Raw genomic sequence first — 19,511 nt, 5'->3', positions numbered from 1 at the left:
GTATAAATAATAGACTTGATAACTTGTTTAAAAATCATAAAATATTTCTTTATTAATTTAAAAAAAAATTGAATTTTTTTTAAATTTCTAAAAATATCCATTAAAATCGACATTGTATCGATATTTACATCGGCATTTCCGTTAGATTAAGACCTTGATATTTTTGTTAAGGTCGACATTTTAAACCTTACTTATAAGTTATAAATATTAGTCTGTCACATACGAATTTATACTAATCAAATATCAATTTCATAGCTCAACCTTAATTGGCACTTAAATTAAATGAATCCTATTGAATAGTTTTAATTATAATATAAAAAGGTTTAGTACATCCCACGAAGAGCTTTCATTATAACATAAAGATAAAAGTACTTAAATTTTTAATAATATGAAATAAGTATCCATCAAAATGTACATATATAATCTAATTATTTAACCATCATCCGTATTAAAAAGAACCATCACTCAAACATATCCATTGTCTTGACCTTAAACTTTAAACAATAATAGATTTTGATAAACATAATATGGCAATTAAACATTTAACACTATAAAAAAAGAGGCTCTCCCGACGACGTAAGAGAAGCATCGGGAGTTAGAACTAACTCCCAACGCCGTATACTAGTCGTCAGGAGATTGGTGGCCACTGCCCGTTGAACTCCTAACGAACTATTTTACTTGTCAGGAGTTTTCGACGAATCTCCCGACGGCACACGATAGCCATCAAGAGATCTATTATATAACATCTTCTTCAAGCCCTAGTCGCCGCACACTCCTTCATCTTCAAATCTTCTTCTTCAAATCGATAACACAACACCGTCGAACGTCTTCTTCTTCTTCTTCCTTTGCGCCTCATGCCAAACGCTGAACGCCTGCGCCTCACGTCGAACACCTCACTAAAAACACCGAACGTCAAACGCCGCTCACAACTGCTATTGAGCTCGTCGTCGACCAGCTCTGCTACCCGTTCGACCTGTTCTGCAACTCGTTCGACTTGCTTCGAAGCCACCAACAAATACTTCATTCGTTGTTTTGTTTATTGAATATATGTGCTTTGATTGTTTTTGTGGCATAATCAAAATCAAAATCTAATATTTGTTTTGTTATTGTTTTGAATATACATATTAATTTTGTTTTTGTTATTGTTGTTGAATATACATATTAATTTTTTTATTGTTATTGTTATTGAATATACTTATTAATTTTGTTAATGATATTGTTATTGAATATGCATATTAGTTTTGTTATTGTTATTGTTATTGAACATACATATTAATTTTGTTATTGTTAATTGTTATTGAATATACATATTATGATTGAAAGTTTGCTTTGATTGTTTTGCGCCAGTAGTTGGAGGAAAAATTATGGTGCATTGTTGAACTTTGAAATTGAGTTGAAAATGTTATTATGTGTTTTGATCACAACAAGTTTAACTTAGAGTACAAGGGTCGTTATGATGCATCGGCAGTTCTCGAACAACTCTCGATGCCCTGTTTTATGCGCGAGAGTTCCTCTCCCGACGGATTTTTTCCGACCAAACTCTCGGCGATCCATCTTTTGTCGGAAGAGGATCTCCCAACACATTTTTCACCCTTTCCCCACGATTTGTGGCATCGGGAGAAGTGTGATTTCTTGTAATGTAATCATCACTTTTTTTTAAAAGAAGGAAACAAAACCACAAGCAAACTAAAGGATTACATCATGAGACAAGAATGAAAAACTACTTTGGATAAGGAGAAATGAAAATAGAAGAATCGAGCTCTTTCACTGCCCTCCTCACAAGGGAATGAGCTAGAAATTTAAGGGATCGCATCACGTACAAGAAGAAAATAGAGTGCAACTCAATTGCAATGGACTTAACCTCCTCAATGAAGAGGGAAACTACTGAAAAATTTAAAGACTATTAATTGACTAAACTATCAACCTCTAAATAATCAGACTCCACTATGTAACGTTATTTTGATTAATAGAATACTATCCCAAATGTAATGAATAATCAAAGCTTTCAAAACTTTGATCACCTACATATAATATAAGATGTAATTGTACGATAAAAAGAAAGTATATTTAGTTACAATCTTTTCTTGGGCAAAATTCTAAATTTCATTATAAGATGTAATTGTTTTTTTTTTTTTTACTAATTAGGCATGGACGCGAAATTAATTAGTTTTAGATATGTTATGAAATTAATGTGACACTTGTTTTATTTTGTTTTTTTTTCTGTAATTGTTTTTATTTTACTAATGTGCAATTGTGGCAAGAAATGAAGAAAAATACAAAACTTTTCTAAGACAAGATTTATCTCTTTTGCCCTTTTTTAGAACTTTCTTTTATTTATTATCTATTGCACTTCACTTACAAAGAAGAAAAATACAACTTGAATCCCTACCCATATTGTACTAAATAATAATAATAATTAAAAAAAAAAAAAAACTCATTTCTCTAAGTTGTGGAGGTTCTTGTACTTAAAACTATTTAGGAAAATTATCCTTTTACTTTTTAAGTTTTAAAAAATATATGCATTTGGACTTTGATGTTTTAAATTCATCATTTTAATCCAGAGTTATCAAGAATAAGTTCAAAAGGTCCTTCTATTTATATCGTCATTAAATTTGAAAAATATAAATAACTAAATAGCTGATGTGGTAGGATGATTTGAAAAGAAACGATAGATTTAATATTTTAACTTATTTCTTTCATCTCTCTTATTCTCTCTCCTCTCTCATCATTCTCTCTTTCTCTCTCTATCCACTTAGATAGAGAGAACGATGAGAGAAGGAAGAGAGATGAAAGAAATAAGCTAAAATATTAAAACTATCATTTCTTTCTAAATTATCCTACCTCATCAGCTATCTAGTCATTTAACATTTTAAACTTATTCTTGATAACTCAAGGTTAAAATAGTCAATTTGAAACATCATAAACAAATTCATAACTTTCCCAAAGTATTATAAAGAGGATGGGTCCAACATGAACGTTGTACATTTATTTGTACTAGGAAAAAATACCTTTTTTTTGTCATATTTCAAAATGACCAATTTAATCTCGAGTTTTTAAGAATAGAATTAAATGATCTCTCAACTAAAAAAACAATTAAAATAAAAATAGATGGGCTGACATGGCAACTATATCTGAAAAAATTATATATTTTTAAATTTTTTTTCTCTCTCCTTCCTCCCTCCTCTGGTGTTCTCTCTTCCCTCCCCATTCTCTCACTTTCTAACTAAACAGAGAGAAATGCTCAAAATCAATTAGGAGAATCACAGGAGAAGATTTTTGAGAAAAAGAAGAAAAATGGGGAAGAAGATGAAACTGCTTCCATTCTCTTTTCAAGAACAAAGAATAGATGGACTGGCCATGGCAATGGCTGATTTGAGGAAGCTCCGAAACTCCATCATTCTGAGCCGGCGACCAAGAAATTTTCACTACAGTCAACTTCCTATTCATAGACAATTTTCTCTCCGATCGAATCCAAATGCCCGATTCTTCGTTCGCAAACTCTTGACTGTTCGAATCCGCTAGATTTCAACCGATTTCGATGACAATTTGGAGGTGGTGGTTCGAGGCAATTTTGAAAATACTGAAAAAAAAACTAGATAACAAAATAAGAAATTTAGAAGTTAAATGAGTATTAGTAATCTTAATTTTAAAAACTTAAAACTAAAAAAAATTGTACCTACAAGGACCTAAACTTTCGATTTTATATTTAATAAGTTATAAGACTTTTAAAGTTATGTCTAACAAGCTTTAAAAAAAAAAAAAATTATGTCTAATAGGTCATTCACCTATTCTACATTTTTTAAAAATTCACAAATCTATAAGACACAAAGATAAAATTTTAATTAAAATTTTGTTTGGTAACTATTGTAATTAGTGTTGAGAGCTAAGTGACTTTTAAAAACTTTTTAAGTTATTTTCAGAGACGAAGTATCACTTAGATACTTTTAAGAAACTTTTTAAGTTGTTTTGAGAATCAAAAGAGTCACTTATACACTTTTTAAAAACTTTTTAGGTTGTTTTGAAAATGAAAATGACACTTAATTTTTTAAAGTTATTTTAAGAGTTAAAGTGTCACTTGCACACTTTTTAGAATAGTGAAAGTGACACTTAGACATTTTTCAGATTATTTTTAGAGTTAAAATGTCACTTACACACTTTTAGAAAATTTTCTTAAGGAACAGAAATAAAAATTCTTGTACATCCCTTTTAAAGTTTAAGAATTTATTTGATCCAAACTAATTTAACTGTTTAAAGACTTAAACTTATAACTTAACTTAAATTAAACTTGTAACTTAACTTAAATCCTTATAGATTTCAATGACAAAGTGTTAGGATGATGGGTGGTAGGAGGGAAAATTTAGATTCACATTAAGATTGTTTTTTTTCCTTTCTTTTCTTTTATTTTTTTCTTTTCTTTTTATCATCACTTTAGTTAGTAGCACGAGTGTGTAGCAACAACACGAACATCTAAGTTTTTTTTTGGCCGAGAGTATATATTTTTACCAGTTGAGATATATCCACATCACAAGTTTTCTCAAAGAATCACTTGTGTAGCCAAAGTGAGTATAGTTGAACTACTATGTATTAGTGACCAAGGCATATGTGGTTCAAATTAACCATGCACATTGTACTAAAAAAGTATATATATATATATTGTTGAGGGTTCCCCAAAGCAAGGTTCAAGCCCAAAGAAAAATAGAAACTTTCGTTGGAGTCTACTCATCCCAAAAGGGAATGTCAACCCCCCAGGTTATAGATCGACCAACTGAACTCGTGGAGTTTCACCAAAGGGGAAATGAACAAGCCGAGCTAGCCGTTGGAACTCTGCAACCTCGAGAGTCACACCCATTCTAACAATACCGCTAATGCACAAATCTCCAAGAGTGTGTTAAAGGAAGACTATTCTTTCTCTGCTTAGTCGACTACATACTTACTATACTAATTTAGACATCAGAATTGTGCTTAACTTAGCATCACACTACACGTGAGTACTCTTGAACAGGTCAATCGAACTAGAGAAATGAGTCAGAAGAACTCTGAAGGCCCACATACGAGTTTCCCGCACGAATATAAATAATTTTACTCTAGCAAAACCTACATTCGAATTGATAAATAAATACTAAATAAACAACACGTCGTGGGCAATATGAAGTTGTCAACCAAGGAAAAAGATTTAGCCATGTGGCTAGATTTGTGCGTTTCTTTTCTCTCATTTTCATTTTCTTTATGTTTTTCGTGAGCAAATATTTGTCTACTGTCTAACATAATGCACCCTATCCCATTTCGATTTTGATTTTTTTTTCGTTTATTATATTTTAAATCTTAAATTTTCATTTCAATTCTTAAATTTCCAATAATTTTTTTCTTCAAATAAAAAATTATAATAATGTGTTATTTCATTACATGCTATTTTTATTTTTTTAACTAGTAATAATTTAGTATTTAATTTGTTAAATAAAAGACTCTTATTAAATAGCATATACAAATAAAATTTGGTTATATTTTGGAAATGCAAATTTACTTTAATCTTTGTGTTGATGTAGTTTTATTTTAGTTAGTAATTATTTATTGGTACCAAATAAATTATTCAAATAGAATCTAGGAAAATTCTTATAAATAAAAAAATGCTGAAAGTGTTTTGTACTTTTGAAACTTTTTGCTATAAAGTGTAAATATTTTTAAATATTTTTTATATTTAAAAGGCCTCGAGAATCTATTATAATTAAATATCGTTATATTGGTATTTGCTAGTTGTTGTCATTTTATTTTAATTAGTTATTATTCTTATTATTAAACCATTATATATATATATAAAAGAAAGTAATAAAACAAATAAGATTTTTATTAATATTCATTCTTTAAAAAAAAATCTACATTTTGATATTATTTAATAATGCATTTAATTAGTTTAATTAATATGGCATGGGTATTCTAGTAATTGTGTTATGCATAATTCCTATTTCGTTACCTGGCATATAACTTCTAAACAACACCGAGAAAAAAATAATAATAATAAAACACTATGATTTCTAGTAAGTGAACTACTTTTCAACCAATTCACGAGACTAAAAATGAAGTTCACTTCAAGAATCGTTTGATTGGAAGGTTTTTTTTTCATGGCAATTGACACAAATATATAAAATTCATGTTTATTTTATAATTTTCAATACTTACCTAGAAATAACCCTAGACAAGAATTTTCTATTCCCTTAAAAATATTGTGAGTTTTCTCCCTTTTCCCTTTTCATTATATATATAATTTTCTTTTCGAATATAATTAATTAATTTTAATAAAATAAATATAAATATTAATAAATCAATAATAATCTGTTAAAATATTTACTTCCTTTATTTTTACCATAAAAATTTATTAATCAAGTAATTTTTTTTTTTTATAATCAAAACAATTATTTGTTGAGATTACTTTTAGTTTGATCTTTCGATAAAAACATATAATCATTATTTATTATTTATAGTCAGTTAATTATTTATTATAATTAATTTATATTACTTCATTCAATATTAACCTATCATATTATAAAACATTTTAGTATTCTTTATTAATATTATTTATTAACATATCATATTTTTGTCTCATTTTTACTTTTTATATAATACATTGTTTATTAAAATATATTTTCTTATATTATTTAATTAAAATTATAATTACTAATGGAGAACTTAATTAATTATAAAAAGGATTAAACATTAAATTATAATTAACACAATGTTCACTAAATATATTAATCGGAAAATTTGAATTATAAATTACTCAATTTTCAAATATTTATAATTAAAATTATTATTGAATCTTAATTAATTAATTTTTATCAATATATTAAATGACATGTTTTTAATTAATTAACATATTACAATTATATAAGATTGTCAGACTTAATTTCATAAATTAAATACAAAGATAATCTTTGTTCATAAAATTCTAGTAACATTTTTTTATGTATAACCAAATATAGTCCTTTTTAATTCTCAGACATCCTATTCCCATATGTCTATAAAATCTCAAAATCAAACGGTCCGTTAGATATATAAAGCAATGAGTTAAGAAGTAGGAAGTTGCCAATTAGTCTAAGGAGTTTGTGAATCCCACAACTAAAAGATATTAATTTTATACTTTATTAACCCTTTCGATTTCATAACTTCATAAAATTTACAATTCTACCCCTTACCATTCGCGTCACGGCAGATATCTTAGTGCCTAAGGAGTTTAGGCACAAAATTTCACCCCCATTTATTATATTGAAATAATAAAAATAAAATTTCGAGGGCTAAGACAAACCGATGGAAAGTGAAAAGAAAAACTTTGAAACACAAAGTGAAATGAAAAGATTGTGTCTATTTATTAGTAGTTTTAAAAGTATTTAATAAGATTTTTGGAAATTCAGATTGCGTTTCTTGTTAATCCCGATATAACCTTCCCATCGACCCTATTAGTCAATTTAAACGTATCTCAACTAATTTAAATATATATTCTCGAGTAAAGAAATATAGATCCAAATCTTTAAACAATTAAAAAAATAAATATTAAAACAGTCCTACTTAAAAATCGTTATTGAAAAAAAATTATAAAAACTAATTGAAAATTTTTAGAAAATTAGTATTCTAGTCATCGAATTTTGAAAGATGAAAATGTTTGATACTCAAGTTTTATATCTTTTCACCCTCAAATTTTTAAGAATATGTTTAAAAGGTATATAAAGTTTTTTACTTATTTAAATAATTATATAACATTTTAAATTAAAAAAATAGAAAATTGAGTTAAAAATGATCAATTCTCACTATAATTTTTTTTTTCTAATTTAATATGTTATACAATTATTTAAAATAATAATAATAATAAAAACCAATTCAATGGCATTCTAAATTTATTCTTAAAAATTCGAAAACTAAAAAGTTACATTTTAAAAACTTAGAGACCAAAAACACATGTTATTGAAATCTCGTACATTTTAAAAAATTCAAGAACTAAACATGCATATTCTTAAAACTTCGTAGACTAAAAAAATATTTTTTTTATAAATACACTTTTGACCCCTAAACTTTCATATAAACAATAATTTAATCCCCCAACTTTCATTCATAATGGTCTAGTCCTTAAACTTTAGTATGTGACAATTTGGTTCTTATACTTTCAAATTCGTAACGGTTAGTCCCTAATGGAAAAAATTCATCAAAACCAGATAATTTTTAATATTTTTTTATATATACCTTGTATTTTATAAATATATTGAGCCTCTAAATAGTTTATCGAATTTATTTATATAAGAAATATCATTAAATCTTAACACTAATTTGTATGATAGAGAATAAATCGTTACAGATTTTAAATACAAGAACTAAAATATACATAATGAAGTTCAAAGACTAAAACCCTATTTGGTAACCATTTGATTTTTAATTTTTGTTTTTGAAAATTGAACCTATTCCATTTCTATTTTTTTAAAGCTACTTTTTTTAGTTTTCAAAATTTGACTTAGTTTTTTAAATTATTAGTAAAAAGTAGATAATAAATGAAGTAGAAGTAGTGTCCATAAGCTTAATTTTCAAAAACAAAATAAAAAAAATAAAATAGTTGTTATACAATTCAAAGTATATAAACTAATCGATATAACACAAAGTTCAAAGACTAAATTGTCTATATATATATATATATATATATGTATGTATGTATGTATAGAGTTCTATAAGTAGATAACGAACTAAGGGGAAAAAAAAAAGGAAAATGGGAAGAAAGAAAAAGAGGGGTTTTTTTTAGGGGTAGTAGAAAGTCGGACCACAGAATTGAGGGGGTGGCCTGCAGGGTCCAAATAACTAAATTCCTCTAAACTCCCGCTCTCTCTCGCCTCTCCTCTCCTTCACAACGACCATTTCAAATCCCACCACAAAAAGTCAAATAACACAAAAAAAACTCAAATAAAAAACAATAACACACTTAACAAAATCAAATTTTCCCCTTATCATGGATCTTTTTCTTCACAATTCCCATCTCTTTTCTTGAAACTCTCCTCCTTTTTCGTTCTTCCAATTCCCACTTTCAATTACAATGGAGAACAACCAACCTGAGAATCAACACCCTCTTCACAAAACCACTAGCTTCACCACCACCACCACCAACAACAACGATGATGCCAATCCCATTGTTCCTCTTCCTCATCCCCACCCTGCTGTTCTACAAACCGACGCTGGTGTAAAATCTGCTGAAAAATTGGAAGATCAGGATCAGGACCAGAATCAGGATCAGGAGGAGAAGGAGAAGAAGGCCAAGCAAGAGGAGAAGGAAGAGAAGAAGGAGGAGGAGGGAGAAGAAAAGAAGGAGGGGGACGAAAAGACGGAGGAGGAAGAAACCCAGGACGAACCGGATCTTCATTACAATCTGCATTCCATTCTTGAAGATGTTGATCAATTTCTGTCAACTCCTCACGCTTCTCCTGATCGAGAGGAAGATTCTGCTGTTGAAATTCCGAAGTTCATCGACAAATTCTTGGATCTCGTGGATGCAAAGATTGAGCAATACAATAACGAAGAATCAAATGCGAAGGAGAAAGAGTATAGAGTGCCGGAGGACGAGTCCACGTTTCTCGAAGCGGTTGATCGGATATCCAAGCTGAAAACTGCAATTCACGAAATGAAATTGGAAGAGGAGAAGACTGCATTGATCAATCGCATCGGGAGCACTCAACAGCAAGCGATTACTTACTTGGAAGAAGAGTTCAGATTCTTTCTTGAGGAATCTAGAAATGGCGATGCCGATCCTGCTGCCGATACGAAAGGGAAACAAGAACAGGATCGTTGTGCATTATCGGACGCTGAATCCGATCAGTTCCAGTTTCCAGGTTACTCCGAGGAGATCGTTAGCTATTTGAACAAAATCGCTAAACAAATGATTTCAGGTGGATACGAATCGGAATGTTGCCAAGTCTACATGGTTGCGAGAAGAAACATATTCGAAGAAGCCTTACTGAAGCTTGGATTCGAGAAACACAGCATCGATGATATCCAGAAGATGAACTGGGAATCAATGGAGAGGGAGATCGCTACATGGATTAAAACCTTCAAGCAATGCGCCACCATTTTATTCTCCGGCGAACGGAATCTCGCCGAATCTGTATTTTCAGCGTATCCTCCGATTTCCGCCAGTCTGTTTAGCAATCTCACTCGCGGCATTGTGATTCAACTCCTAAATTTCTCAGAAGGTGTCGCAATGACAAAACGCTCCGCCGAGAAATTGTTCAAGCTTCTTGATATGTACGAAACTCTTCGCGATATGGTCCCAAAAATGGAGACCTTATTTCCAGAAGAGTCCGCCAACGAGATCAAAACAGAAACCACAACCGCTCGAACTCGTCTAGGCGAAGCAGCGATTTGCATATTTTGCGATCTCGAAAACTCAATCAAAGCAGACACCGGAAAAACTCCGGTACCAGGCGGCGCCGTTCATCCATTAACACGATACACCATAAACTACTTGAAATACGCTTGTGAGTACAGGAACACACTGGAACAGATTTTCAAAGAACACTCAAAGATCGAACGAGCCGATTCAACAAGTCGACCACACTTCGAAGGCGAACAAGCACCAAATTACAACCCTAGCGCTGACAATCAATCACTATTCTCGGTGGAACTGACGCGAGTAATGGAACTCCTGGACTCAAATCTGGAAGCAAAATCAAAGCTATACAGAGACATAGCACTGAGTTCAATTTTCATGATGAACAACGGACGATACATCTTACAAAAGATCAAAGGATCTGCAGATATCCATGAACTAGTAGGCGATACGTGGTACAGGAAGAGATCTTCAGATCTACGTCAGTACCACAAGAATTACCAGAGAGAAACGTGGGGGAGATTGTTAGGTTGTTTGAACCACGAAGGATTGACGGTGCACGGGAAAGTGGTAAAGCCAGTGCTGAAAGAGAGGTTTAAAGGATTCAACGCGCTGTTCGAAGAGATTCACAAAACACAAAGCTCGTGGATCATAAGCGACGAGCAACTTCAATCGGAGCTCCGAGTATCGATATCGGCGGTGATGATTCCGGCGTACAGATCATTTTTAGCTAGGTTTTCGCAGTACTTGGATCCAGGGAGACAAACAGAGAAATACATAAAGTTTCAGCCTGAAGATATAGAAACTTACATAGATGATCTATTTGATGGAAATCCAAGCTCCATGGCAAGAAGGAGAACATAAAAGCTGGAAGCTCTTGCAACCAATTTGAAAAAAGGCAAGACTCCACTCCATCTCTCTTCTTCTTCATCATCATCATCATCATCTTCTTCTTCTTCTTGTTCTATATGTTGTTTTTTGGGAAGCCCACTGTGTGCTGAGGCTAATTTTGTCATTTCAGCTTATTGCAATTCATCAATTGCAATTGCAGTTGCAAATTCTCTTGTTCCTTGGCTTCAACTTGCTGAATTGCTGCTGGGCTGCTCCATTCCTTTTTTCTTTTTATATTATGTTACATTTTTTTTTTCCTCTCTCTCTCTCTCATTTTTTCAAATGATTGTTTGTAATTGTCACAAATTAACAATGTAATTCATTTGTTTTTGGCCTTCCCTCCATTCTTGGCTCCACCCCCAGTCCCACTACCATTAGATTTTTATTGTTTTTTATTTAATTAATAGATTTTGCCTTTTTCTATTATAGCCAAAGGACATTTGGTACGTAAACTTCAACTTCAAGTTTATCTATGCAACTATGCAGTTACTTAAAGATTTTGAAATTTGGATGGTCGACCAGAAGGGGCTAATTATTATTATTATTATTATTATTATTATTTTATTACAACGAGCAGAAATGGAGATTTGACCGAAAGGTTTGATTTTAAATTTTCAATCAAACTTTAGTTTTTCTTTCCTCGAACTATAAGTTTTAACTCCTCAACTTTCAAATTGAATCTAAAATATCCTTTTAAAAATATCACATATACAGTTGGACTTTTGTGTTTTTTTAAAAGAATCTACCAACTTTCAATTTTGTGAAAAGTTGAGCTTTTCTGTTTGTGTTTTCTTAAAAAAAAAAAGGTTAAACTTTTGTTATAAAGCTTTTAGCATAGAAATATTGTTGGTTTGGGAGTTCGAGGCTAAAGGTCGAACGTTGAGAACTCGACTAATGTGGAGGTCGAACGTTGAGAACTCGACGAACAAAAAAAAACTTGGAAACAATACATAAGCCGAAACTTCAACCCTCGACAAGGGGAATCTTGCTTAGGTTGTCGAAGGTTGAAGTTTCGACACACATCCACCCTCGAGAGATTGCAGGTTTATTACTTTTCTTTTTCCCTCATAGAGGAAATAAAGTAATGAGATGGTATATTAAATATATCTGTGTACTCGAACGGCTTCTAACAACCTATCCATTTTGTTATCATTTCGAATTAGACGAAGGCTTATGAGATTGATGTGAGGGGGTGGGGATGACTATATTTCTGGGAGCGAACTCGCACATGGATACAAGTTATGCCTTAAAATGAAAGACAATTCTGAATTAGCTTTGTCTACAAACAAAATTTTGTATATTAGGTTGTCCAAGGTTACACACATGTCGAAACTTCAAAGCGATTAAGGAGATAAGTGGGCTCAAGGAGAGCGAGATTCAAAGCGAGATAGTAGGAGAGAGCGAGATGTTGAACGAGATTTTAAGAGAGAGCGAGATTCAAAGCGAGAATGTTGGAGAGAGCGAGATTTAGTTTATATTGACTAATCTGACTAACATTAAACTTGGTAAAATGAAATTGTTGAATAATTGAAAAATGAGATTATTCAGGAATACACATTGAATGCTAAGATTATGCATTGAGTTTCTGGTAGTAGATCCATAATCAAAAAAGTGTTTGTGATTGTTCCAGAAGAAATGAAAGCTAGTAATCATTAATGGAAAAATAACAACAATAACAGAGAGAGCGAGAACGAGATCTTAGGAGAGAGCGAAAGTGCGAGAGCGAGATTAGGAGAGAGCAAGATCTTAGGAGAGAGCGAGATTAGGAGAGTCTTCACTTTATTTGAACTTTCCATAGAAATATATATAAAAAAATAAAAAATAAAAAAAGAAGAAGAAATAGCTAATAATCATACTATAATTGAATAATCATTAGACTATAATTGAATATATTATATTATTATACTATAATTGAATAATTATTAGACAACAAATTGAATATATTAGACTATTATACTATAATTGAATAATCATTAGATAACAAATTGAATATATTAGACTATTATACTATAATTGAATAATCATTAGACAATAAATTAAATAAATTGAATACATTAGATTACTATACTATAAATTGAATATATTAGATTATCATAATGTAAAACTTTATTGATTAAAAAAAAAAATTGAATATACAGTAGATTATTATAAAAAAATTGAATATACAATAAATTTTAATAAAAAAAATTGAATATACAATAAAATGAATATATAATTAAAAAAAATTATTTATTATTCAATACCTAACTATCTGGAGTCCGTCTTAGTAACAAAGGACGCTTCCTTCGATTATGTCCTAACTGGTTACAAAACACTTCCTTCGATTATGTCCTAACTGGTTACAAAATCCATATCGTTGTCGAGTGACTAGTTCTGTCCAATCCATCTCGTTGTGATAACGTGAACTTTTCGGTCTACCAGGTCTTCTCAACAGGATCAGGATGTAAGACAGACATATTAGGGTGGATGATCCAGTAATCTTCATGCGGTACAGGTTGAAATTGAGGAGAGTAACATCTAGCATACGTTGACAATTTATAGTAGTTCTCAATAAAATCTTTGTAATTCATGTTAAAATGTGAGCAAACGTCCATAAAATGCGAGCATGGAATGTCGAATGCTTGCCACTTGTTACATGAACAGTATCGCTCGGTATGATGGTTTGTTCGAGATCACTAAGTCATTTTGTTCACTTGATGTTCCTGCCACTGTTAGCTAACCTCCATGATGCGGGGCGGGGCGATATTCGTGGGGTGGAGCATGCTTGGCATGGTTGTATAGACAACTATGCAAAGCAACAAGACCTGAGGTTCGAGAGATAGCTGGACCTAGATATTCGTGGGGTGGAGCATGCTTGGCATGGTTGTATAGACAAATATGCAAAGCAACAAGACCTGAGGTTCGAGAGATAGCTGGACCTCTCATACTTTTGCAACTATGGGCTTGGGAGCGATTTCCAAGACGCTCAGTTAGTTGGACAAGCCTACGGTTCTCAATATGTTGTTTTAATTCAATTTAATTTTTATATCACTAATCTAGTTAATTTAAATTCTAAATTATCAATTTAAAAATTTAGGTGGAGAAACAAATTTTGTGTGACTAGAACAGCCACACATGTAGTCAACCAATATAGATACATGTTTGATCTACTTTACTTCGAACAGGTACATTGCACTAAACCTAATTGATTATTTTATTTATATTTTTATTGTATTTGTCTTTAATATTCTCTAATATAATATTTTGTGTTTCAGGTTATTTGGGAGTCGTATAAAATTATTGTGCATACTTTGCCTAATTTTTGTACGAATGGTCAAAACATATGGCGGACGATAAGTCATCTCATATGTTTTCACATTGGTGAGTGGCATCTTCCTAATAGGGTGATGGCATCTTCCTAATAGGGTGATGAAACAATTCAGTTTTCAGCAGGATGTCCCATCGCCTTGTAATATTGAACCCGTACTGCATGATATTGACCTAAGGACTGGAGATTGGTCCGAAAAAGTTGCACATTTGGTAGTTCGATAGCACTATCATGCAAGGTTTATTATCTTGCAATGGGGGTTTCTCTTGAAGAGTACACATATTCACTCCAGAATATATTCATTAGTATAATAATATCACAAGGCGCTATGTCACTCGTCCGGGAGCAATTGTGGGTCATCGGGTAAATGAATGAATATTATCTATTTTTTTAATTTAAATTTATTTTAAATGTTGTCTAATTGTTTTATAATTCATAGAGATCGATCCGAACCAGGTTATTGCTATATGTAGTGACAACCAAAGCTATATGGAGGAAATTCATTATATGTACGATATACCTATTGTTCCTCCACCAGCTCCTAGATGTAGAGGACCTGTTCGGAAAGAGGATGAGTTTGATGAGGTTGCACATAATGTGGAAGAGTTGCCCCCTATGATGCAGACGTAAAGAAACTGATTATGTTAGTCCAATGATGATGATGCCAATATTTGGTTCAGGACATTATGACTCAAAGGCTGGTCCTTCGTCTTCATACGTGCAGTCGGGGTCATGAAGAGCATAATGAATATTTATATTATGAAGCGCCTGCAGAGCTACCAGAGCAACATCAAGAAGAACCCGAGCAACCTTAAGTTCGAAGTCGACACAACGACAACTAACTCGAAATCGATGACGTCCGCCTTGTGAGACACATTGATTTTTGTAATTATTTTTATATAAATGAGATATTTAATTTAATTTTTTTTTTATTTTTATGAGTTATTATTATTTTTAATTTATTCTTTTTAGAATTTAAATAAAATAATAAAATATTTTTAGAAATTGTTTTTATAAAATAGAAAATTAAAAAAAAAAAAAAAGAAGATTAGAATGAAGAAGGTAGAATGTGTAATAATTAAAAAGGAAAAAAAAAAAAGAAATTTGTACGGTATTCTCGCTCTCTATCAAAATCTCGCTATTTCGCTCTCGCTCAAAATCCCGCAATGGTAAAAAGGAGATTCATTAGCCCGTTATTTAGTGAATTCCAGAGGACCTTTTGAAAATTTAGAAATACGATCTTTTGATAGAGGAAGGTCTCCAGAATGATAATTAAACAGGCTCAATAATAATGTTAGGACAAGGCCGATGGTTCAAAGTTCAACGTATAAATGAAATGAAGGTCGAGAATTATAAATTCGACCTATCTAGATCGAATTTTCAACCCTCGACTTATTTTTTTAAAAAAAAAACAATATTTTTACAAATAGTTTGAAAACAACAATATTTTCCTAAATAGTTTCTAAAAGAACAATATCCTTTTAACTTTTCCGTTTATGAGCCAAATAGATACAAACATTGAAATTCATAAATCAAATTTGTATTTAATTCTTTTTTCTCTTTTGGAACTTCTTGATCCTTACTTTTATTAACTAGAACCAACAATAAAACCTCAAAATTTCTATATATTTTTAAAAAAATGTAAAAATACTATTTTTACTATGTACTTTAAAGTTTATTCCATTAGTCTTTTTACTGTCAAATATCTAATTTTAATTGTATACAAATACGTAACAATTTAATTTTCAAACATGATAAACCAAATCTCACCAAAATGATCGATTTTTATTACCTAATGATTAAGTGATTATATAATTTATAAACAAATTTAAATAATTCTCACTGATTCATCGATAGTACTTTTTGACTCAAATCATATAGAAACTTTGGTTATTTATCAAAGTTACAGAATTAAATTGTTACAGTTTTAAAAGGACTAAATTATTAGAAATTAAATGTTTTGGAACTATTCAGAGACCAAAATAGTGTTTTCAAACTCTCCCAAAAAGAGAAGAAAATCTAAGACCAACAAAATTCAGGAGCAATCTATACCATTTACCTATATGTTATGAAAAGTGTATCTAAAACACAGTTGAAAACAACTAAAAAAAAACAGCCCATTATTTATGTTACACACAGGAACAACACATCATTGATGGCATTGTATTCTAACTCCAAAAGCTTAAGCATTGATGAACTCTTATTAGTTTCACATCTTAAAGCTTGCTAATAATGTTGATTTTCCTGACCTTTGATGGCCTTGGGGCTGTATCTTTGGGGACAACAATGGTGAGAAGTCCATTTTCAAGCTGAGCTTTAATCTGATCCAACTTAACATTTTCAGGCAGTTCAATCTCCCTGGAAAAACTTCTCTTCCCTGTTTGTCTTTCACCCAAATGCCAAATGGCCTCTTTCCCAACACCTTCCTCTTTACCACTGATTCCTGTTATGTGCATAACATTTCCCTCTTCAACCTCTACCTTTAACTCATCTTTACTAAATCCTGAACAAATTTCAAATAGCAACAACCAGTTAATATTCTATCAAATAGATAACACAGGATGAATGTCGTGTTTTTAGCAGATGTGTGGAGAAGAAAAACAAGGAGAATCAAGTATTTGAGTTTAAAGGGAAGGGTTGAGTAGTAGTAGTCCTAACGACACAATTGTTTAGAGCTTTAATAGCACAACCATTTCATTCAATCCTTAGCGGCCCAAGTCATGTATTCCGTTACCAAATGAAACATCTTTACAAGCTATGAAATGTGGCAAATCCAGTGTTTGTTAAAGATAAGTGCAATACAACGCAATAGTCTTCTAGGACTTACACATAAGAAAGCTCATGAAGCAATGCTACGTAAAGAAAAGAAAGCATAGTTGAAGTAGAACATCATCCTAAATACAAGGGATTTCGCTTAATAAATTTAATTTCATTATGATGAATATAGAAGGAAGAACCTATAAATTATTGTTTTTGTTTTAATAATGAAAAAGCTCCAAGGCCTGAGGCGTGCTTTCTTGTGCACCATGTGCCAAGCGCGCCTGTGAGGATTTTTTAAAACATTGTTCAGGGGTACGTCCAAACTTCATACTATTTTCAATTGTCTGATACAAACTTGAGCATCATAGAGTGTGACTTGACCCCCACACCGGTGCACAGTTCTTTGTGTTTTGCTGGCTAAGTTCGATTCCTGTTATACAAATTTATTCTTGATTCATGTTTCGGTATCAATAAAACTCCCTATGAACATTTAATCCACCTTAAAATAAACAAAATACATAAACACTCAATTAAGCACTGTGTTTATCTAAAACTCAAACCGTGTTCAATATTTCTTAATTTTCAACAAATTTCGCAGGCGACAGCCAATTCAATAATCCAAGACAGAAAGCACTTTCCAAAACTCGAACTCATTAAACTGACTGCTCGATTTCGCATCGAATCTAAGCTACAAACAATAATACGATTCCTTATAATCACTCCGACTGAGCCGAACAAGTCAAGAATCCAGGATAAATAACAAAAAAAAAAAAAAAAAACTTGGACAAACAATTCAATCCACAAAACCTAGAGGAACTCCACTCCGCAGAGACATTACAAACAGAAATTTCACATACCTCGAGTAAAATTAAATCGGCATTCAAGGCCAAGCGGCAATAAAAGAAAAAGAAAAGAAAAAAAAAAAAAAAAAGAATCAGAAAAGGTACCTGGAACGTCAACCTTAAAGATGTGAGCATTGGATGTTTCGAGCCAATCCAAAAGCGCAACGGCGCCGGACGGCTGCCGGAACACGGCGGGGCTCCAAAGGAAACGCCGGAGAGGATGTTCAAACAAATCATTCGCCATTAAAAGCAGACTTGGGATGAAGTTTCAGAGAAAGGCAGCGATAATTGTATTTATGGAGGGAATCGATTAATCTCTAGAAATTGAAATGATCTCTAGACTCTTCTTAGCCTCGTCTCTTTCAATCAATTTATACGGCACTCGTTTCTAGAGACTTCTTCTACATTTTTAAAACCTCATAATCGTCCATCACGTGTCATCTTCGTGCAATATGGGCTCTCAGTTTTAAAACAAATGATATTTTCTATTTTCTACACTAAACTTCGGTGAGTTTTTGGGATTAAGTATTAAAATAGGTCTCTTTTGAAAAGTATTAGCAAAATTCTTGTAGGGTTCATACTAAAAAAAACAACTTATCAGAAAAATAGTAAATTTTAAAGTTATTATTAAATGATAAAACTATCATAAAATAATAAAATAAGTATAAATGATAATGTAAAGAAACACTGTTTCAAAAATAACTCAAATACCACAAATACACTTTACCTAAACATTCTAGAACCATATTGAAAATGTGATTGTGTTTGACACCAAACTAGTTGTAGGGAGTTTCATTGCCTTCATTTCATGTGACCATTTTTCTCATAGGATATTGAAAGCTAACTTTAAACACTATCAATCTCAGAATGTCATTATCGAAAGTAGAAACAAAAGTAGGAAACATATGTGCGAGTGAAAAAAGTTGATGACCTAGCAAAGGTGGTTAGTCAAGACGATGAAATTCAAGAAAAGTTGTTGAGATTGATAATGAGAAAAAGAGATTTTGAGGACGACTAAGTGAATAAGATGAAGAATGTGAGATTTAGGGTTTTTTAATCTTATTTTAATAATGATAATGATAATAATAACATTAATATTAATAATAAATCGAACAATATATATATGTGCACATGTTTCAAACATTTAAAATTTAATTCTCATTTATATGTTTCTTTTTAAGTACAACAACTTATTTTTACATGTTTCTATATGAAAAATTTAAAACATCGAAAATATGAAAAAAAAAATCAAATTATTTTGATAGCAATATGTATAAAATAATGAAAAAATATTTAGATACAATTGAATTTGTAACAAACATTTGAACAAATAGAAAGTTAGATAAAATCAAATTTGATAATA

The 19,511-nt window shown here is 31.2% G+C and overlaps 2 protein-coding genes across 2 annotated transcripts; one reads left to right on the top strand and one right to left on the bottom strand.

Moving 5' to 3' along the window:
- Positions 1 to 7,124: 7,124 nt before the first annotated feature.
- Positions 7,125 to 11,577, top strand: EXO70C2 (exocyst subunit exo70 family protein C2). The gene has a single exon (XM_039018552.2). It carries the CDS (start codon positions 9,062 to 9,064, stop codon positions 11,210 to 11,212), a length of 2,151 nt encoding a protein of 716 aa, XP_038874480.2. The 5' UTR covers positions 7,125 to 9,061; the 3' UTR covers positions 11,213 to 11,577.
- A 4,989-nt stretch (positions 11,578 to 16,566) lies between these two features.
- On the bottom strand, positions 16,567 to 18,644 carry LOC120092784 (HSP20-like chaperones superfamily protein). Its single transcript, XM_039050988.2, has 2 exons — positions 18,254 to 18,644; positions 16,567 to 17,049 (listed from the first exon to the last, which is right to left on the bottom strand). The coding sequence occupies exons 1-2, from the start codon at positions 18,390 to 18,392 to the stop codon at positions 16,763 to 16,765; spliced, it is 426 nt and encodes a 141-aa protein (XP_038906916.1). The 5' UTR covers positions 18,393 to 18,644; the 3' UTR covers positions 16,567 to 16,762.
- Positions 18,645 to 19,511: the final 867 nt, after the last annotated feature.

This window comes from Benincasa hispida, chromosome 12, assembly GCF_027475165.1.
Source record: "Benincasa hispida cultivar pf3 chromosome 12, pf3_genome.v1.1, whole genome shotgun sequence".
Taxonomy (NCBI): Eukaryota; Viridiplantae; Streptophyta; class Magnoliopsida; order Cucurbitales; family Cucurbitaceae; genus Benincasa; species Benincasa hispida.
The sequence above is the reverse complement of the archived record's forward strand: the minus strand, read 5'-3'. Positions and strand labels throughout refer to the sequence as shown.

What these genes read in the sequence shown, in the direction of transcription:
- EXO70C2 (XM_039018552.2), top strand. Translation starts at nt 9,062, where the DNA reads ATGGAGAACAACCAACCTGAGAATCAACACCCTCTTCACAAAACCACT.
- LOC120092784 (XM_039050988.2), bottom strand. Translation starts at nt 18,392, where the DNA reads ATGGCGAATGATTTGTTTGAACATCCTCTCCGGCGTTTCCTTTGGAGC. An exon ending in CTTTAAGGTTGACGTTCCAG is followed by an intron (nt 17,050 to 18,253) that starts GTACCTTTTCTG and finishes AAATTTGTTCAG; the next exon opens with GATTTAGTAAAGATGAGTTA.